General features: G+C 38.7%; 1 protein-coding gene across 3 annotated transcripts in view; it reads right to left on the bottom strand.

Moving 5' to 3' along the window:
- The window catches only part of htr4 (5-hydroxytryptamine receptor 4), a 141729-nt gene that overhangs the window by 12311 nt on the left and 106489 nt on the right, over nucleotides 1–22929 (bottom strand). The window contains exons 5-7 of one of the 3 annotated variants that reach the window (XR_015851402.1): nucleotides 18918–19071; nucleotides 14437–15011; nucleotides 10344–10468 (exon numbers count right to left, since the gene is read on the bottom strand). Coding sequence is in view for 2 of the 3 variants with exons in the window: in XM_088344535.1 (XP_088200661.1) it covers nucleotides 14433–15011; nucleotides 18918–19071 (733 nt within the window). In the remaining variant the exon portion in view is untranslated. Of the gene's footprint in view, nucleotides 1–10343; nucleotides 10469–14432; nucleotides 15012–18917; nucleotides 19072–22929 lie in introns of those variants that run through there. The other 2 variants (XM_088344534.1, XM_088344535.1) reach the window with 2 other exon arrangements.

Genomic DNA, 22929 nt, shown 5'->3' with positions numbered 1-22929 from the left:
AATTGATAGGGCAACTTATAGTGGGGATTTTGATTTTCACGTATAATAAATATAAAGACAACTTAAGAAAATATACAAATCTATAAATGAATTTATTGTTTTGTTTTTTTAATTTGTTTTGAGCCATGGAAGTCTCAACAAGGGGGAAAGAAGGCATAGAATAAACTATTAAAAAAATATATATTTTTAAGTCTGTTCTTTTTTCCCTCTATAGCTTTCCCTGCTGATCAGATGACGGAGTTCTGTCAGCCCAGGGAGCGTCAAACTTAACTTTTCTTTAGCTTTTCTCATCCATACAGGAGATGGTGACCCCTGCTGAACAGATGACGGACTTCTGTCAGCCCAGGGAGCTTCAAACTTAACTTTTCTTCCCAAGGGCAGCGGTCAGGGCTCTGGGGAGGCTGCTATCTCATGGAAGAAGTTAGCTTGCCACATCCGAAAAGAGGTGCAGTCCAATGTGGACAACTGGATGGTGTCACCTCATCTACAAGCAACATGTCATCACGCCAGGAGGCGTCGGGGCGCCTAACGGTGGCCATGCTCATGAAAAACGGCATCAAAGCCGCCAATGATGTCCTAATCTATTCTCCCGAAAGAATAGGAAAGCCAGTTAGTTGAACCAGGAGATTGGGTCTTGATAAAAAGCAGAAAGAAGAAAAACTGGCATTCACCTAAGTGGGAAGAGCCCTACCAGGTGTTGTTAACCACAGGCACAGCAGTAAAGATTGCAGAACGAAGCATATGGGTTCATTTGACACATTGTAAGAAAGTAATTAAATACGACTAAAATAACTATTTCTATCTTAGCATACGCCGTAACCGTTCTCATTTGCGTCATTGTAATAGCATTGTGGTACTTGCTGTAGAGCTGTAGTTCCTCAACAAACTTTCAGAGGAAGTCTGGCTACAAAGGGGGCTGTAATTATAGTTTGCAGTCATCTCAAACCAGTGAAGATTGTCCACAACTCTGGAAGTATTAGGAGGAATTGCAGATCTACAGGTAGAATGCTCATTTTAACGCATATACAGCTGTCTTAACCATAAAAATGACATGGTGAAAATAGTAATGACACAAATGTTGATGATGATTGCCTGTCTCTGCATTTTCCTGATTTTTACTCAGATCCTGGTGATTATGACGGCAACCTCTGTTGTTTTATTCATGATTTCTCTGTTGAAAATCTTAATGCAAAGTGACAGTTGAATGAAGTATTAATATCACCAGTTGGATAAACAGGAGGGAAATGTTAGGATTGTATAATTATATTTATCCTACAGTTGATATTTAAAATGTTATATGTGTTCTCAGCCATTTTGAAGAGTTCTCAGCCTGTAAACTACGCTCCAAGGCCATGAGTTGTGTTTTGATGTACAGACTGTGTTTTGTTCTCACATACCAACGGATGTAGCCTGACCTGGAATGACCTCTTCATGCCATAACTCAAGATTGTTTTTCACCAAAGAGCCGTAAGAAGAAGGAAAGGGAGTCTCTCCCAAAACAAAAGGAAACCTTCCATCATCGGCCGGAAACCAGGCTTTCCAAAGAAGACTGATTAACTCTACGTAGCAAAAGTTAGAATACAGTCTCCTTTGTTAGATAGAATCCCCGCCCCTCAGTAAAGAGACTCATGTATTACAGGGCAAAAAACATAATAAAAAGAAGGAGATTCGGAGATTTCTTCAGAGCCCAGCTAGCGAGCAAGCGAAGAGATTCGTAACAGCTCGATCTCCGGGGCTCTCAATATGATGATTAATAAAGTAACTAATTCTAAATAACCGATTCTCTATGTCTTCTTTTATTTCAGAGCGTTTTATTAAAAATGTTGGGGACATGAACCTAACACTCACTCACTCATTCACTCACTCACTCACTCACTCACTCACTCACTCACTCACTCACTCACTCACTCACTCACTCACTCACTCACTCACTCACTCACTCACTCACTCACTCACTCACTCACTCACTCACTCACTCACTCACTCACTCAGATTTGAATGGAACGTTTGGGTATTAGCTATGGATGTAATACTCTCATACACACTATGCTAATGTCATGCAGGGATTAACCGTCTTTGGTCTATTTTGTCGGGACATAAAAGGAATGTCACCAATAACTACAGACAACAAAAGAGTCCAATTAGGAGCAACACGGGGAAACCAATCGTGTGTCTTCAGGCAAAAATAAAGCGACAGAGGAACTTCGATGGCTGCCTTGAGTCTTGTTAATCGCACAACTATGAAACACCATCAACACAACAAGCTGGATTAATAATGAACAACAAAAGCGAAACCTTGAAATTCTATGATTCAAATATATGTGTGTGCGCATGATAGGCTGTTTGAGAAGGATATTGTACCTGCTATCACATATAACATCACACTATCACAAATGCGATATTACTGTATACTGTGATACAGATACAGTAGTACACTATGCACAAACACTACTGTACACTGTTATACATATTATTATACTCTCATACACACACTACTATACTCTCTCTTCCACATAATACTATTCTCTCATACACACACTGATTTGCTTTAACACGCATGATGCTCTCTCACTTATACTACTATACTCTCTCCCACATACGACTATACTGGGAGAAACTCCAGTTTGACATCAAACTGTACAACATATACACACAGAACAGTTCGCATCGCCGTGGTTACCAAAAGCACCCAAAGTAAAACAACACTAAGGTGAGGTGATAATTACACTAGGTGTGAAAAAACCCTATAGTGATAGCAATTTTAATGTCATGTGAGAAATAGTGTAATTGTGTGTGAGAGAGTTGTCTGTGTGTGGGGCATATAGTAGTATGCGTGTGACAGTGTAGTTGAATGTGTGTGAAAACATTCTACTGTGTGTATAAGAAAATAGTAGTATGTGTGCGAGACAGGGGTGGGTAGTAACGGAATATAGGCTACATAATCACGATGCAAAAAAAACGAATTGTCTTCCATTACAGTTACAAGAAAATTACAGGCACACATAGTAAAATTAAGGATTACTTTACAGTATTACAATTTTATTTAAGACTATATTACAAAAAATGATTGCCGCAAAAGATGAATTGTGTCATCATTTCAAGCACTGACACAAGAGAGACGGAAAGAGATAAGGTTTACACACGATGTGCACGGTGCAGCTAGGCCGTGAAGTTGCTCGCTAGTGATGCAATCAGTGTCATTCAGTATTTGAATATCTGCTTTTCATATTTTGCAATAAATAGTTGTTCAAAATCCACTTTTTGATCACTGCAATGTTATGTTGTGAGAATAATTACTTAGCCAAATAAGTCGGGATACTTTTAAGAGATTTGGCATCCCCACTTCAAACAAGTAAAACATCTTTTGGAAATTTTGTGAATAATTGGTGGGTGTAAGACAATATTGAGTTTTTAATATATTCTTAATGTAAACTAAAACAGAGTATATATTGCCCGTCATGCTTGATAAACTATATGGCGTAGTTAAATTGTATGCACTCTTTTGTAGGACTACAAAAAATACCTTACCTTGGATTTCCCCAATTCTTTTTCAAAGTTACATTGCTCATTTTGTCATGATTACTCATTGCCCTCACCTGTGCCCGCTCGTTTGGCGCCAGCTGCTGCTCGTTGCATGATTGATTTACCTCCTATTTAAGCTCAGTACTACAGTCACTCCTGGTCAGCACTTTGACTCTGGCTCCTGTCTGTCCCGTATCCCACTCGTTTGTTTCTGATTTCCCGTTTGTCTCTGGCTATTGACCCGCTTTTGCCCATCGACCACGCTCTGATCTTCCGCACCGGCTATCTACCTGTTTTGCCCATTTGACCACGCTCCGATCTCCCGCCCCAGCAAATCCACTCACTTCTGTATTCCGATCTCGCTCCGATCCCGTGAGCTGCTTGCTCCTCCTGTCCAGCGAGCATTGGATCGCTGGCGTTTGTTTCCTCGATATCTCAATAAACCTTTGTGTGAAACTTTACGCTTTTGGGTCTACCATTCGTTCCGGTTCTGACACATTTATGTTAAACACAATTTAGTAATTTTATCAATATTGTTTTTATCTTTGATTAGCATCCCAAAGTAATCAAAAGTAATCCAGTTACATTACTTCAGTATTATAGTATACGCATTACGTTACAGATTACGTTTTTAATAGCTAACTAGTAACTGAATGGGATTACATTTTTAAAGTAACCCTCTCAACTCTGGTGAGAGAATATAGTAGTGTCAGTGTGAGGGTATAATAGTATGTGTGAGAGAGTCTAATAGAGTGAATGAAAGAGTGTAGTAGCCTTTGCACATTGGCATGATGGTGACTGTGTGAGAGTAGAAGTTGTGCAAGTCTGAGAGTATGATGTTATATGTGAGAGCAAATATAGTTCCCTTCTCAGCCTCTCATATGCGCATGTGTGCATCTCCCAGAAGATTAGTGGTTCATTACTTTTGGATGAGGGACAGCCGTGGCGCACCATTAAACTTCTAATTTGCTTTCAAAAGAATTCTATGAGCATGCAACGACTCAGTGGCCGTGACGGCGTCCAATGAGGCGTCTCGTGAGTTTGATGTCTAACCAAACAATCGTAAAACGTGTTCGACGTGTCGTCACGACACTCATCGAGTTCGCGTTTACTGTAATAGATCTTTTTTCAAAAGCAATGAAAAACAATTATTTCCAAATAAGGGTAGTGTTCTTTAACTGAACCTGGACTATTTGAAGGTTTATTCTTAAATTTTTAGGGCAGGGGTCTCAAACTCATGCCCCGCTGGCCTCAAATGGCGAATGTGAAGGTTTAACGTCTGTGCGGCTCGCGCAAATTTGATATGAATATTAACTCCGAGCTAATTAGTAAGGAAGGTCTGGAAATTGGGGACAATTCACTTGCATATACAGCGACGATTGCGGTTTATGAGGGAATTGAAAAAAAACATAAGCTGGCAAATGCGAGCTCCACTTAAAGAGTATTTTAAACGCGATATTTGAAAATCAGTGTATTGGGCTAGTCACTCCTGCTGAAAGCATGATCCGGAGCAAAATAGAGGGACAGACAATAAAAATGAAAAACAGAGATGGACAGACAGAGAAAGAGAGACAGAAAGCTAGAGAGGGAAAGACAAAAAGGGACACACATATGGTAGGAGAGAGAGAGAGAGAGAGAGAGAGAGAGAGAGAGAGAGAGAGAGAGAGAGAGAGAGAGAGAGAGAGAGAGAGAGAGAGAGAGAGAGAGAGAAAAAGATAGACGCAGAAAGCGGGATGGAGAGCACTAGACCACATGAACATGGACTATTAATTAATTTTTTCACTCATTTATCACTCACATACAATATGATAATTTTGTATGACAATGCATACAATTTATATGCAGGCATGTTATGTATGTACAGTATATGTTGTCATGAACCGGAACAGGATCAGAACCCAAATGCATGACGTTTCTACACAAGCTTTTATTTTACGGGAGATGGGAGTCATGCACGTTAGGCAGCGGTCTGGCGTGAAAAGACAGGAAGACAGAGCCCGATGAGGTCGATACCAATTGTTTGACCAGATATTGGACAGATGGGGTCGATAACGGACAGGACGGGACAGAAGGGTTTGACATTGAAACAGGATATCGAAATTAACAGGATAAACTAGGCGGGAACGAAAACAGGAGAGATTAATACACAGGACAAAAATAGAAGATAACAAAACTGGAAACCGACTTTAAACAGGACAAAATAAACGGGAACAATATCGGACAGGAAATACCAACAAGGAACAGGACCGAGTCAGAACACACATCTTGCGGGGCAAAGTTCAGTGACGGGCTGACAAAGGAAGCGTGAGAGCGCTGAGCTTAAAATAGACAGAAAGCCAATCTGTCAACGAGCCGCAGCTGGAGCCACACGGGCGGGGACAATTGGGCGCCATGGCAACCGTGACAGTTATACTAAACAAGGGCTAACTTTGACAATATATTTATGTTCTTATTAATTCTTAGTAGTTATTTTCTTGTCTTCAGATCCTATTTGTGTAAAAAAAAAAAAGAAGATATTTAAGAATATAGGAATGTTCGCCTGGAACCTAAGACCAGTGGCCCCCGAGTAAACTCAGTTCGAGACCCGTGCTTTCGGGGTTTTCAAGCACATATTTATACGTCACATGGAGGGACCAATAGATTGGAATAAATCTTCCCGATCTTGACCTCCGTCATTTTAAATCACAAGAAATGATGCAGTCTTTTATCTCGGACGAAGCAAACGGAGCGGAAAGCCCCAGGAAGCCGAGCTCGACTGCTTTACTTGGGATCGCATGATGGCCATTTTTGGCGTTGCCCTGGCAACAGGCTCTCCTCTAAAAAGAAACGTTTGTGCCGGTAAAATTGACCCTTTTGAAAGCGGTCCGCGGGAGTGCAAGCACACGGAGTGACGCATAGTTCATTAGTTTTAGGGTTTGACATTGTAAGATGTACAATCACTGGTAAAAATGCTAAGATGGCATTGGCTAATGATCACAGAATAAAGGAAAAACGGGCTGAACTTGAAACATGGTTATTATTGATTACAATCATGGAATACAGTTTTTCCTAAAACCTCTTGAGATGAGACACACTTTTTTCATTGAACTCCATAGATCGAATATGTATAATAAATTCCTGGCACAAGTTTCAGGTTTTGTTTTTTCAAGGTTAAATTGTCATGTTGCCTGAATTAAAAATATTCAATTCGTTTTAATAATTTGCAGCCACAGTGGACTTTGGTAACCCGCATTTTGTAACTTGACATAGTTTTCAATAATTGTGCTGTCATCTGAGATATTATTATGTTTTTAACCTGTTATACAATATTATCATCTTTTTTTTTCTAGTTAATCAAGAAAAAAATACTTAAAATTTGTCACGTCAATAACAAAGGGTAGACCCAATCGCGTAACGTTTCTCACAAGTTTATTGAGATAGAAAGAGGAAGGGCAGCGCCCGCGATCCGGTGCTCGCTAGACGCGGGAAGCAAGTCGCTCTCACAATCGGATTGTGATCCGAATACGGAAGTGGATCTTCTGTAGTGGGAGATGGCAGTGTCAGGGACAGAAAAACAGGTCGATAGCTGGGACAGGAGAACAGAAATGTGGTCGGGATAAAAAACGGTTAGTAGCGGGAGACAAACACGGAGATCAGGGACGGACAGGTGGAAAAACGGGCGCAAGAACGGGACAGCTGGGAGTCAGGGTCAAAAAGGATTTGCTTGTATCAACAGAGGTTCACAGACGGACTGACAAAAAGGAGAGTGACAGGGCTTAAAAAGGGACAGGAAGCCAATGAGCGGGCACAGGTGAAATTAATGAGAAATCATGACAAAAATTTGCAAAAAAAAATCTGTCATCCCAATTTTTTTCGTAAAATGAATCATCAAAATTATGTGCAACATCTTTACATTTATTTGTTTCACATTTTTTTGCAGTGCAATCTTAAACAAATCAAACAAATTAAAGTGTTAAAGTTACTGTAATACCTCATGAGCAAGTAAATAATTATAAAAAAAAACAAAAAAACAATTGTAATGTACTGCCAGTTACTAATATGGATGAATGTTACAAGTTGATAAATTCAGTCTGTTTTTAATCCCGGATACCTGCAGAGAAGATTTCCTAGGATGCCAAGTTGTCATTTTGACTATTATTGCGCTCTGTTTTTTTGTTTTTTTACTAGTACATTATAGTCTGTATCGGCCAATGATGTTCCTGTTCTTTGATTCCACACCCGTAAGGGCGGGTCTGATTTTCTAAACAAGGAGATTTGATTAAAAAAAAGGTCTCAGGAGAGGGTCTTTAAAACAGGTTAGACCTTCTTAAGGCTTCTCTCCCTGTCCTCCTTGCAAGTTCAAAATCTTTTGATGTTTTCTCTCTTTATTTTAAGTGTCTACTATACTTTAAACTTTTCACAGTTACTCAAGTTACTGAAGAATGGCATACTTTTTTGCAAGGATAGCATTGGCCAATTAACATGGCAAACTGATTGAAAAACAATCAAGGAAAAAGACATTCTTTGACACACATACGTAATGTAAGGCCTGAAATCTCCTCGTGGCACGGGCGTAGCGGCTGGGCCGGGGTTTCTACACGTGGTTGCTAAGCTGTGTGCATACTGCAGTACCATTCAAAGAGCTATGAGCACGGGGACTCACTTATAGCTCTGAAAATGGCGCTGCGGTCTGCAACAGAGGCTTGTCGGGCCACCCCTGGTTCAACTCCAAAAACACACAAATGCACACGCGCGTTCTTTGCAGAGGATAAAGACTGTTATCATTAATAACATAAATTGGGGATACCATATTTGCTAAAGTGGGTTCATGAAATAGTTTAGTACACATAATATACATGTTACGTACAAAGGAAATCATTACTCATGCTATGTACAATAAATCCAACTGTACCTGTTGCAGGCTAAACGAATAAGATAAAAAAAAAAATGGGTCTCTTACATGTAAAAAAACCCCAATAATTTATCATTGAAAAAAAGCCCGCCATTCTTACCTTGGCTGTTTTTGCAGTAATCAGCTGAGTAACAGTGATTCATACATAGCAGTTATGGCGACTGATTACTATTTTCTTATTTTTCTACACTAATTATCTGCTCATAAGGTAGTACAGGGAAATATATTTCATGACTTATTTTGTTTGATGGAGCTGTGTAAGACTGCACTGCATTATATTACATCTTTCAAATTTGTATTTTATTTGTTTTTACTTAGAAAGAAACAACAGGAAAAAGTAAGATTGTAGTAAAAACATTTTTCGTTTTGGTGGCAGATCATTTTGCAAATTCAAGTATATATAAGTTTATTTTTCAAAAGAAAATAATACTATAAAAATAAACTGTGTAAAATTTGTATAAAAATCTCATTGTACAAAAATGAGGGGGGAGCCCAGATGCCTGACAAATATGTCAGCTCCCTCTAGGTCAGTGTTTTTCCATTATTTTCTGTCACGCAACGTCGAGCACCCCGCCCCTCGGAAGAAGAAATCCTCTCGCGCGCCCCCAAGAAGTCTGTCTCCTCATCCGTTTCATTGGGTCACTTGAGGGTCTGCTCCAAGTCGTATCTACACTTCATACTCAATGCTTTTACTCTGTATTATATGCTTGACGGGGAGGTGTAACGTAAACAAAACACTGCCAATGAGAGCACCACTGCTCCCTAGTGTAGTGGAGGTGCAATTGCACTTGATTCTTTGGAAAGAAAAACAAAAAGAGGTTCACCGAGGTCAAACATGCACCCACACACATTGACGGAGCCCCGTGCCCCTACACGGGGGCCGCCCCATTATTTGAGAATTACTCCTGTAGGGGGAAGCGTAAAATATATATTTTTTTACCTGATGCAAAATTGGCACTACTGGCAATAATTGGTACTAGAGGAAAAGGCTAAAAACTGTTTATTTACCTCTGTCTTATTTTTTTTTCAATTTAGTATTTAGTATTGCTTCCAGATGAGTTTGTCGTAACAATCACTAGTTAGCAAATAATTAATTCTAACCATTCTCCATGCTATCGTGGTTACTGCGTTACTGTTTACAGATTTCTTATGCGAGTCTTACCAACTCTGATGAATTTGTAGAAAACATCGATGAATAAATACTGAATTTCAAAATGATAACACAAAAACACATCAGTACGGCCATTATTACAATCCAAAATAAAAATGTATTACATTTTTATATTTATTGATTGTTAAAGTTACAATTTAGTCCCTTTACCAAATCTCTTCATATTTTGCAGAGTGTTTTAAAATTATTGGGCACATTTTGACTTAGAATATCTTAAAAAACTATTAATATCTTGGAAACTGGCCAACTGTAAGGCCATTATCACATAATAGTTATGTAAGTAGTTAAGGGCATTATCGCATAGCAACAGGTAAATTATGGAATTTAGAATATTAATCATTTTAATATAAAGAAACTAAAATAATATGTAGAACTGAGACGGTCTTCCTACCCAACAACACATTTAAAATAAATAAATAAGTAATGCCTTCTTTAACAGAGGTAACCATCATGTTATTCTTTCTCGGCATTTGAGTTAAAAAAAAAAGAAAGTTTATATGATAGTTTATGCATGTTTTGCTCATTTTTTCAATCAACATTATTTTAACGAATGAATGTTTGTGTTTTGCCACGAGGAGGCACTAAATAATACACACTGTTCTTTTGAAATAGGCACGGTTTCTGAGTGAAAATGTTGAAACTACATCAGCATTATCTTGCTTCACCATTTTTCAGAATGACCAAAAGTTTTCTGCAAAAAGATTTCCACCAGTGATTGATGTCAGTAGAAAAGAGACGTAAGTGATATAAAAGACTCACTTGAGCGAGCTAGCGAGCGAGAGAGAGCGCGAGCGAGCCGGCAGGGGAGCTTTTGGGGCCGCTAGACAGGCACGGGCCCCGTGTTGCACAACCACAGCAGCAGTTTGGAGGCAGATGAGCAGCTGCTGGAGACCAAGAGGACAATCGCACAAAAGTAGGGACCAAGAGGGGGATGAATTAAAAAGGATGCCAGAAATGTTCAACAGCGGTTGATAGGAAAATAAAGGGACAGATGACAGGCAGAGGAGGGAGAAAGTGAGAAAAATGTCAAGAAAGGTTTGGAGATGAAAAGAAAGAAAGGAAAGAAGGACATATGTGAGGGAAGGATGTGAAATGGGGTAAAATATGTCAGACAAATGGCAAGGAAGAGGAGAAGGAGGATAAAGAATTTGGATGAGAAAAGAGGGTAGAGACAAATAACATGACAGTAGGAGTGAAAGTGCAGACAGACAAGGGTCCATGAAAAGGAGAAAAGATGAGAAAGGAGGATAAAATAAGGGTCGGGGAGCAAAAGGAGAAGGAAAAACAGGGTTAAATTCACACCTAAACTCGACTAATCAAAGAGAAGATGTGTACTTGAATAGGCTGTCAATACATTTGTACTGCGTTACCTTCATATGCATGTTCAATGTGTCGTCACGGAAACGATAAAGTGGGAGTTTACTGGAGTAGTTATTTTTTTTTTTCAATAGACAACAATTATATCCAAATAGGGTAATGTGTTCAAACTGAACCTTAACTAATTAAACCTATAAAGTATCTATCTATCTATCTATCTATCTATCTATCTATCTATCTATCTATCTATCTATCTATCTATCTATCTATCTATCTATCTATCTATCTATCTATCTATCTATCTATCTATCTATCTATCTATCTATCCATCCATCCGTCCGTCCGTCCGTCCGTCCGTCCGTCCGTCCGTCCGTCCGTCCGTCCGTCCGTCCGTCTATCTAGATTCTGAAGCTTGGGCAAACTACAGCCCGCGCTCCACATGCAGCCCGTCAGGCTTTTCCTAAGGCCCGTCCCGAAAAAAAGGTTGAAGATACAATGATAATATTTATTGAAGGGTAAATACAATATTGTCCCCAAACCTACAGATAGCTGGCTACATTTTACTTCAATATTTCTTTTACTCATTTTATTTGTCAAGATATTTATCAAATTTAATGAAAAAACAACAACTTCTGAGCTAGCGATATTGCATTTTGAAGTTTTCAATAGATATGATAAACATAAATGCTTTCAAAGAGACATAATACATCCCTTTGCTTTTATTCTAAGCTATTTAAGACCAATGTTTTTTATTTTTTATTTTTGGACAAAAAAGAAATATAACATGTACTTGTCAAGTCAAGTCAATTTATGTCATCTTTATTTGTATAGCCCTTAATCACAAAGTGTCTTAAAGGGCTGCAAACTTGTGAATTCCTTCATGTTTGCTAATTAGTAAAACATTTCGTTGCGTTAATGGCTCATGCTTATGGCGCCGCGTCACATCAGTTTGAACAACCTTTTAACAGCTGGGAAAATAATTTGGAGAGAATTCTCAAAATTAATTTTTGTCAAGAACAAAATGAAATGTTTGATAAAAGCACACGCACGCACACACGCACGCACGCACACACACACACACACACACACACACACACACACACACACACACACACACACACACACACACACACACACACACACGCACACACGCACGCACGCACGCACGCACACACAATTTTGATTTAAAAAAAAGGAATCCCAAGCCCAAATTCGACATAAAAAAATTGCAAGCTTAGACATACAGTGTATATAAATTTAAAAACATATTGTCTGGAGCAGTTCCGCCCAACCAAACCCCCAACTATTACCCCTCATCCCCAACAAACCCCCAAACTAAAGAGACACACCTTACATTGCAGATTCTTTTCAAATGCTGCTCATGTTATTCACTCAACAAACATGATGTATGTTGGAAACGTAGCAATTAGACAGGTACCCAGATACATGTCTGAGGAGATGTACCAAAACTAGGGAAAAACAATGTTGAACGCATTGAAAAATGTTTGAAATTAACTCTCCCAAAATCACCAAGATTGTGTCTTCTTGGAGACATTGTCGTTCAAAGTATCAAAGACTGGACTCCATGACCTGCATTCGCACAATTTTGAAAACTCGGCCATAAACATTTCAAAAACACTGAAAAAATGTGAAAAAATGTTGGGCAAGGTAAACTGACTAAATGTGGCTAATCAACGATGGGATGACTTTGGGAACCAACCACAATCGATATTGCTGTTGTATTTGTAGATCATTGCACCACAATCCCTGTTAAGTATACCGTTTATTCTTTCTTCACATGATATTCAACTGCTCCTTTTACTGTCATTTTTGAGTTTGTTTGAGGTGGGATTTGGGACAACTTTAATAGAATAAAAGCTTTAAATTAGAAAAAAATACATTTTTTTAAAAGGACAGTGTGTATTATCTAGTGCTGTATATTGCTCAAAAATACATACATTGAACAATAACACAGTCCCTTTGGTTTTTCAATATGATAGTACATCAACTCATTCAACGCCAGATGTATCTCTTCAATAAAGAGGTGGGTGCCATTTTAACTCACTTTTGAGGGCCAACAGAAAAGGTAGTTCTAGAGCTATATAGGCATAGGACAAAACAAAGCTTCAGGCATCAAGGTTTTTAGCTTTTACCGTTGCTTGTTAAACAACTGTAGAAGATCGTTAAGTTTCTTGAAAACGATTTGCAAGAAAACTACTGAGAATAAACACATTTTGTGGAATGGATGCATTTTAAGCAAAACGTTTACTTTGGGGCGTTTTATTTCTCATTTGTTATGTGTTCAATATCTAAACAAGGCTTACCATAAACACAAGGAGACTGCTTTCAACATACCGTTTCATTGCAAGAACACTGACGTTATGCATGAACGATGCATGAACTTTGCAAGAACTTTTAAGCACCCAATGTTTCCAGTTATGTAATCAGACAATTTTGGACACATGGGGGATGCCCACACACTCTCAATTGCTGAATAGAGGAAGCAACACAAGGAGTGGCGGCACCTTGATGTGTGGCCCTTCCTGCCATCAAGTGGTGACTGAAATTATTCCCATAGGTTTGATTCTTTCTGATCCGCAGCGGCAAAGCATTTAGAATGTAAATATATATATATATATATATATATATATATATATATATATATATATATATATATATATATATATATATATATATATATATATATATATATATATATATATATATATATATATATATATATATATATATATATATATATATATATAGAGAGAGAGAGAGAGAGAGAGAGAGAGAGAGAGAGAGAGAGAGCGAAAGAGAGAGAAAGAGAGAGATAGCTAGATAGATGTGCTGGCAGGCCAAAACCATCATATAACCCATCATATATCCTTGTGTTGCTTCCTCTATTCAGCAATTGAGAGTGTGTGGGCATCCCCCATGAGTCCAAAATTGAACAGACAAACAAAAAACAAAATTTTTCCATTTTGCACTCAGGGACTGTGCTTATGAAAATGCATTTATAAGTTACAGCAATGAATGAGTTAAATTATGAGTGGTTTTAAAGTAGAGGTAAGGCCCGGCCTAAAAAATCCAACCCAACCCAACTTGGGCCAAGGGTAATAAAACTAGCCAGGGCCCGAAAAATTGATTTGAGAGGCTGAACCTGAGGGATGTAAGAAAGGAAGTGTGATTTTTGCTGATTCAGCCCCCGACTTCCATGTGTCCGGCAGTTTGCCGACGGGCAGACGCACCGATGGGGCAGCATGCTGCGCACGGCGAATATTCCACACAAAAAAGAAACCAAGCAAATGATGAATGGATCTCTTTTAAAAAAAAATGTCAGAAAAAGAGAAGACTGGCCTGGTCTAAACCTGAACTAACGATTGACATTTTAGGCTTGACCCGAATTTTGGTCCCAACTCGGGCTCGGACCTAAGATCTTACCTCTGCTTTGGAGACATATTTTTCAAAGGAAAAAAGTGGAGATTGAGCAATGGTTACGGAATGGAAAAAACAGAGGAACAGAGTCACTTACTTGAGAACGTGCGTGGAGCCGTTGATGCGCGTGGCAGCGCATGTCGTCCGCGGGCCGACCAGCACGGAGGAGCGGCGATAGCGCTTGCGACCGCAGCACAAAATACTGAGGAAGGCACGGCGGAAGGACTTGTTGAGGAAGGCGTAAAGGATGGGGTTGAGCATGGAGTTGATATAACCCAGCCACAAGCAGGCAGCCCACAGTTGGTCGGGCGCCGTGTAGCCGATGAAAGGGTCCACCACGTTGGTGACGAAAAATGGCGCCCAGCACAGGCAGAAGCAGCCCATGATGACGCACAGCGTTTTGGCCGCTTTAGTCTCCACCCGCATGTGCTGCTGCCGCTGCTGGTCGGCCGAGTCCGAAGAAGACGAGGGGGCGCACCCGCCCGCTCGCTGCAGGATGCCGATCTGGATGGCGTGCGCCCGAGCTGTCACGTAGATGCGCTGGTAGGCCAAAACCATCAGCACCAGCGGGATGTAGAAGGCCACCAAGGAGCACGTCACCGCGTAGGGCTTGTTCACCAGGAACACACACGACGTGGAGTTACTGCCCTCCGTGTGCCGGCGCTCGTCGATCTGCGCACATAAATGGTGAATTCAAACTGGGTGATGCAGCAAGTGGCTCACTTTCTAAAGTATGCAGACAAGAATGTCTTCAAATGTCTTGCAAGTACTTCAAGACTAAGAAGTTTATTCTGTTTTTACAATTGGACACCTGCAAAGGAGAATGCATAGGATGAGTTTGTCGAATAAGTGAAAAGCCCGACACCAGTCTCCTTCAAATTCCCAAATAACGATGCCGATATTCGGTCCAACCGATAAATGTCAAAACCGATAATCAGTCGACCTTCAATAGATACATACTGCATGTGCTGCATTCATTATAAGGCTCATATAAGGCTTTTAAACTTTGCGGCTCCATACAAATTGGTTAATTATTTGGGTCCAATATGGCTCTTTCAATATTTTGGTTTGCTCACTCATACACTCGGTAAAGTTTCAAGCATTTGTAAGGATTTTTAAAGAAAGAAAGTGTTTTTTTTTACATTTTAAAAAATAAACCGCGGTTTCGAATGACAATTAGAAAACAGGATGAGTGTTTATAAGACATGGTTGGGGTTTTATGATATTGTAAAGAAACTCATGTGGCTGCAAAGTCAGGTTTTAGGCCAGCGTCACAATCTCAAAATACAGGGAGAACACAAATGAGGGTTAAGGTTTGACTTTAAGGTTTTGAGCCATGCTTGGGTTTTAGATCTAAGTTTGGGTCAGTGCTTGAAACAAGGCTTGGACAGTGATAAATTTACTGTGTTTTTAATATTGGACACATGCAAAGAAGCTTGCATAGGATGCACGTTCATTATTTTGAGTATTATATCTCAGTGTTGTTCGTTGTTTTTACTAGGTGCGGTTTACATCATTGTCACTATTGGCCCATCATGTTGCTGTTTTTTGATTACCACACCCTTTAGGGCAGATCTACCTAGGAGATTCAATAAAAATAAGTGGCTCAGGGAAGGACTTTTAGAAATATCCTTTAATGAGGTTTGGGTCTTCTCCTGTTCTTGCAAGTTTAAAATTCATTGATGTCCTCTACCATTATTTCGAGTGTTTCTAGACTAAAAACTTGACGAAAACCCATTAGAATTTTTAACTGATTTTGGTTAAGAATAATGACATCCAAAGCAAGTAAAATTCTAAAATCAGCTAAATAGACATTTGTGGAAGACAAATATTTGCTGCAAAAGAGACAGTGTTTATTATTTGATAAGATAACAACATGTCGGTGAATTGTAGTCCAACTAAAAAAAAACGAGTGCTAAAAAGCACGAGTAAGAATACATACTACAGAGACTCGAACTGACTTAAACCGCACTACTACCTTCTAATTTTTTGCCCAGTCTTTCAAAAGGAAGATGACAGACAACAATGTCAGCTCACCCTAGGTGAGCCTCATCTTGTTCAGAATTAAGATTAACCTACCAAGATTAACAAAAATACACTTATAAAATAGTTCATGTATTTTTTCCTAATATATCAATTATTTTAATGAATTCTTTTTTTTTACCACTAGAAAGCGCTAAATAATACACACAATCCTTAAATTTCCATTCATGTTGAGAAGGTTATAGGAGAGGGACTGGTTGTACACACATTATTATTTGAATATTATTTAGATTTTTTTTGGAGTCACGTATTTAGTTTTGTATGTATTTTGATTTGCTGTATTTTATTATTTTATGTACTCTTGAGTTGTTTATTTATATCCTTTTTATTTGTCATATTTATTTACTTTTTGTTTTTTTTATCTTATTTTGTTCAGTTGTTATTCAGTTTAGTTGATTTGTTTTTGTTTGTTTATTAAATAAATATAAGTATAAATTTGAATCAAGGTTGTTTTTTTAACACTAATAGGAAATAAATAATACACAATGGCCCTTTAAGGATGACACAATACAGAATGAGTAAAAAAAAGTCTCAAATCAGCTAAAAAGACATTTGTAGACAGAAAATTGCAGCAAAAAAACAACCGTGTTTTAAGAATCACAACGATAAAATGATAAAAAAAATCTTTTGAGATCAACATAAACTAGCAAGCCCACATCGCTGTGGAATTCCTCTGTATCCGAATCATTGTCAGGATTCTGGACTTATAATTGGACCCTAAAAGAGTGCTGATGCTCCAGACTACATAAAACTCCTTTTGCCTGTTTTTGTGTGGTGCGGCATTGGACCGTAAGCTGGGGTCACTAAGCGAGGACAAATGATGTCTGCCTTTTCTTTACTAAAACCAACAAATGCTATTGAATACAATTTACACCTCAATAAAAGGCTTTTCTAAATTACTTTTTTAAATCTCAAGCACTGTATTTTTGCCAGCGGGCAATGACTTGTCATGTAGTTTTGGTAATTGGTCTTTTGCGAAGTCAGTAAGTTCCATATCCGTATGTATCCAAATTTGTTTGCCCCCCCTTTTTTTCCCTTTACAAAAAACACAAACCCGCATCCATATTTTTACATGTGAAAAAAGGACCAGTTTGATCAAATAATTAACAACCCTGCCTACAGGCTTACTGCAAAAAGTTTGGTTTCAATTATTTCAAGTCGTGTCTTTCTCATTTTAAATATCACCTAAAGGGACACTCTGGGACATTTGACCACCAGATGTCATTGTATTGTGGAGTGCAACCAGAAGCAGGTGCTACAAAGCACAGGGAAGAATACAAACGAAGGAGACTAAAAGTGACTAAATAGCACAATTTTTCTTCTCATTATTTTTGCCAGGCTTTTGTCAAGTTTTTGATTTTTGGGGGTACCCTTAGCAGGAAGGTGGCAGGCTTCCACGTCACCCCTTCTCGTGAGGCTTATGTTATGTAAAATAAATACAAATTTCTCAAACTAAAAGTATCAAAAAGTAAATGTAGGTTTCTATTATTGTTAATGTATTTATGCTTATTATTTAATCAATATTGTTTTTACCACCAGCATGTGCTAAATATTGCACAGTGTCTGTTTGAAATTAGCAAAATGATAAGAAATGAGAGCTAGTGTTTTTTTTCTACAAAAAATAATATATATTTTAAAACAAATACATGTTTAAATAACCACTACAAGAAAGCATTACTTTAACATTCTTTTTTTCAGTCTCTGCGGATAAATGTGCTTGTATTTAACATTATTTTTTATTTTTCAATATCAATTGACCTTTCTTTTTGTTGAAAATTGATTAAAAAATAGATAAAATAGCAGAACAAGGCCAGTTTACTTGGAAAGATGATTATTTCACTTTTTTTTCTATACAAAACAAAGTCAAGTCATGTCATGTTTATGTCTATAGCCCTCTATCACAAGAAGTCTCAAAGCGCTGCACAGACCACAGATCGTTGCTAGAACTTGCATAATAATGTTATGTCGTTTTACATAGAGCGCCAATTGTCACATGTGTAAAGTAGGGACAATGCTAACTATTCCAAGGGTTTGGTCCAGTAAATACAAAACACAATTTTGACTACAGTTTACCGTCACTGTGGGCACCACGTTGGAGACCCCCTGCTATACACAAAACATGCTACAGTACAGCATTTGGATATATGGGCATCCATTGTAACAAAGATAAATAAATATGATTGTATCAGTCCAAAAAGTTTTTATATGTTTTTAAATAATAGTACTGATAGTATGTACGTGAAAATACTTTCAGGTCTAAAGGTATTGTTTACCATAATTCCAATAAACTCTTTAGTCAGACATGACCAATATGTTATCTTGCTACAGGAGCTATTAAGAAACATTCTGCAACAACTCATTGATGACATTTATTATTCACCCAAATATTTTTCTGAAGGTTCATATCCTATTAATCAATGTTCCCTCTAAAACGTCCAGAATCTTCTACATAAAATATATATATATTCAAGCTAAATTATAAAAATTTTTCTTTAGTAAAAGCAAATGGCAACGTTTTGCAGCGTGGATACTAACCACGTGGTCGATGCCGATGGCGTTCCATCCTTGCATGATGGGCAAGAAGGAGATGAAGGCGGGTATCACCCAGCAACCCCCGATCATCAGTGCCACACGGGTGGGGGTCATTTTGTTTCGGTACACCAGAGGTTGGCAGCAGATGGCATAGTACCTGCACACAAACACTTCATACCGTTAGATCATTCAAAAACCTGACTACAAATAAATAGGAAGCAAGTTAGGATGAAGACAATGGCACCATATCCAATATGAAAAACTTTGTAAAGTTTGCCGTAATGTGGTTGACCGCTGTCCATAGCGTTCCTAATGCAGACTCACCACTCAACATTAGCTTCCATTAAGGATTGTGTTGTCTGACGCACAATCAGTCAAATTTATTGAATTCCCAAGTCAATTTTTGCACTGACACGACTTCCTGTTTATGTGTGATGATCGATCCATATGGATTTGTGGGTAAAACTATTACACCGCAGTAGATGTTAGCTCTCACAAGATTTTCATTGAGCAAGTTCAACTCGTCACTGGGGTGTTTTATGTAAACATCTGGGTGAAGTACAGGGAAGATAAAGATCAAGAGCTTTTGTTTTGTTGGGTTATGTCTGCTTTTCCAACTTTTACAGAATACAACAGAATGATGGAATTCTACTGATAAGTTTCTGTTTTTTAATATTGGCCACCAGGAATAGAGATTGCATAGGATGCGAGAGTTGTTTTGTTATTTTGACTTTTTTTTCTCACTGTTCATTATTTTGACTACTATGCCCAGTTTACATCATTATTATTATCATTATTGTGGTGGAATTGTTTAAAATGTAATTTTTTTGTTTGAAATGGTGCCGTGTTATGGCTTTGATCGGAACATGTTTTCCCTGCAGGGAAGAAAATAGGGGTAGGCATTTAAAAGCTTCGGCTTTAGCTTACTTCGTTTGGCCACATGTTTATGTATGTTATTGTATTGTATATCTGGTTTTTGGTGCAAATATTTTATTGTTTCTGATGAGTAATTTGTTGATGTTGAGCTTGGGATTTTCTCATCTTGTGGCAATTTTTGTACAGTCCTCTCCTGTTTTCCTACTGTAGCTAGTTTAATATACTAAGCAAAAAAATGAAGCTACAACTTATTACTCATGTGATTGGTGGAGCAAAAAGCAATATATATCAAATGTATGGCTATTTTCACGAGTACACATAGCTTCGGAGGTAAGCTAAAACTATTTTATGCAGTCTTACATGCAGTGCCAATTGTCACATGTGCGAAGTAGGGACAATGCTAACTATTCCAAGCGTTTGGTGCAGTAAATACATGATACAATTTTGACTACAGTTTATCGTCACTATGTCACACCAACAGACCCCGTTTAGGCTGTAAATTGCTAAATGATGCTTTATATGGAATCTTATTATTCCAAGATTGCTCATTCTTGAGACAATTTATGATGAAAAGCCACACAACATTATTTAAAAACCCTAAAAGGTCTAGAAGAGCACCTAGAGCAATTTGATTGGGTGAGGGGTTAGGATTGGGCAGAGCTGTACACATGGCGCGTAAACTCCTTCTCCTCCTCGCCTAGTGCCTGCACTGAAGGTAAATACGTAGGTATCCCTGTTTGCAGTATTTTGTGATATTTTTACAACAGAACTTTGCTTTCACCTTTTTTGAAAATTATTATTTAGGACAATAATGACAAAAGGCTCCTTAACAAAATTTAAGTAACTGCAGGAGCGAGGCAATTTTTAAGTGGCATATTTATATTGATATGGGACACAGGCTCTGGTATTATTATTATTTATAGATTTTATCACATCACTTGACATCTCACAAGTTAAATAAAATGTGCAGAATAATTATTTTTTTGTCTGGAGAGCGGGTTTTGCAGTTTTGTTCCATTTTGTCTTATAATGTATGGTGTGGCTCTTTGAAAAAAAATAAATACATCAAAATATCTTCCCCCTATGTTCCCCCGCTCCGGAGCCTTCGCTCTAAAAATGCTGGTCTACAAGTGATCCCAAGAGCCAAGAATAGAACCACAGCTTCGTGAGCGTTCTTTATTTGGGCCTTGGTGCTGTGGAATGCTCTTCCCCCTGAGATTCGATCTGCAACCTCATTGGAACGGTTTTAATCTAGGCTTCTGAATGACCTATAGTTCATGTTGACAATATCTGTGTATTATTTGTTATTGCAACATCCATTGCAGCCTGGTCATCCTGGAAGGGGGATTACCTCATGTGCGGTCCCTTCTCAAGGTTTCTTCATTTTCCTCATGTTGAGGTTTTTGAGTTTTTCCTTGCCCTCATGTACGTTTTAGATCAGGGGATGGTCTCATAATAGTATGTGGTTTGCAATAATCTGTGGTCTGTGCAGCCCTTTGAGACTTCTTGTGATTAAGGGCTATACAAATAAACATGACTTGACTTGTTTTTATGGCCTTTTAAGTCAAAAAAGTTTCCGACCCCTGTACCATATCTTAAACTTCCTTTCATTGGCAGGCCTTGGTATAGGTGGAATCAGACATCGCAACCATTTCTGGACCAAATATTAGACTTTTATATATATGAATCAAATGTGGAACAAGTGAAAAGAACCTAATGTAGATTGCATGAATTTCAATGTGTTCCATTACTGTAAACCACTTAGTCGACTCTACTGAAAATAAGGGGCACACCTGAAATAATTTTATCCATGATGGGACCAAATCTGGATAGATAGATAGATAGATACTTTATTAATCCTTGAAGGGAAATTCACATTTCCAGCAGCATCCCTGAGCTGAGAACAGTACAATAATAAAGCCAAAAGAATACAATATACAAATACCCAGTGTGACGTGCAAATGCCCACTGTAGCGTGTTATATAAAGTAACTAAATAGTGCTACACAGAATACATATTGCAGTAAGATTCGGTAATATCCAATGTAGGTGGTGTGGTTTAATGTGGGCCTTTACTCTGCCGGGTGGAGTTAAAGAGCCTCATGGCATGAGGAAGAAAAGATCTCTTCAGTCTGTCCGTAGTACAAGACAGTGACAGCAGTCTGTCGCTGAAACTGCTCTTCTGTCTGGAGATAATGCTGTGTAGTGGATGCGATGCATTGTCCACGATTTACCTCAGCTTTTTCAGTGCTCGTCTCTCAGCTACTGTTGTTAGGCTGTCCAGCTCTTTGCCCACAACAGAGCTCGCTTTCCTAGCCAGTTTATTGAGACGAGAGGCATCCTTCTTCTTGACGCTGCCTCCCCAACACGCTGCCGCATAGAAGAGGGCGCTTGCCACTATTGTCTCATAGAATATTTTCAGGAGCTTTTTGCAGATGTTGAAGGAGGCCAGCCTTCTGAGGAAGTAAAGTCGGCTTTGCCCTTTCCTACATAGAGCTTCTGTGTTGGCAGTCCAGTCTAGTTTGTTGTCCAGCTGCACACCCAGGTATTTGTAGGTCTGGACAAATTCTACACATTCTCCCTTGATGGTTACAGGAACCGGGTGAGTTCTGGTTCTCCTGAAGTCCACCACCATCTCTCTGGTCTTGGTGGTGTTTAGGTGCAAGTGGTTTGCGTCGCTCCATCGGACAAAGTCCTGAATCAATTTCCTGTACTCCTCCTCCTGCCCGTTTCTGATACATCCCACGATCGCAGTGTGGTCGGCAAACTTTTGCACATGGCAGGACTCAGAGTTGTACTTAAAGTCCGATGTATATAGAGTGAATAGGAACGGAGAGAGAACGGTCCCCTGCGAAGATCCTGTGCTGCTAAGGACACCTATGCATGCAATAAATAATATTTACTAGATTACTCAGACTATAGCATAGCAGAGGGGTGGGCAAAATCTTTTAGTTGCTGGCAGCATTGGGTAAAAAAATGTGGCCAGTGTCCCGGGCCTGGAGATGTATCCAATTTCTCTCATATACATGCAGACATCCACATCTTATATATTCTGTCCATATTTGTTGATTAAAGTCCTTAGATTTATCAAAGTGGTTTTGAAAGCCTCAGAATAAAGCAAAATAAAATAGTTGGTTTCT

The sequence above is a fragment of the Urocampus carinirostris genome, chromosome 9, assembly GCF_059441175.1.
Source record: "Urocampus carinirostris isolate Australia breed hairy pipefish chromosome 9, RoL_Ucar_1.0, whole genome shotgun sequence".
In the NCBI taxonomy this organism is placed as follows: Eukaryota; Metazoa; Chordata; class Actinopteri; order Syngnathiformes; family Syngnathidae; genus Urocampus; species Urocampus carinirostris.
The sequence above is the reverse complement of the archived record's forward strand: the minus strand, read 5'-3'. Positions and strand labels throughout refer to the sequence as shown.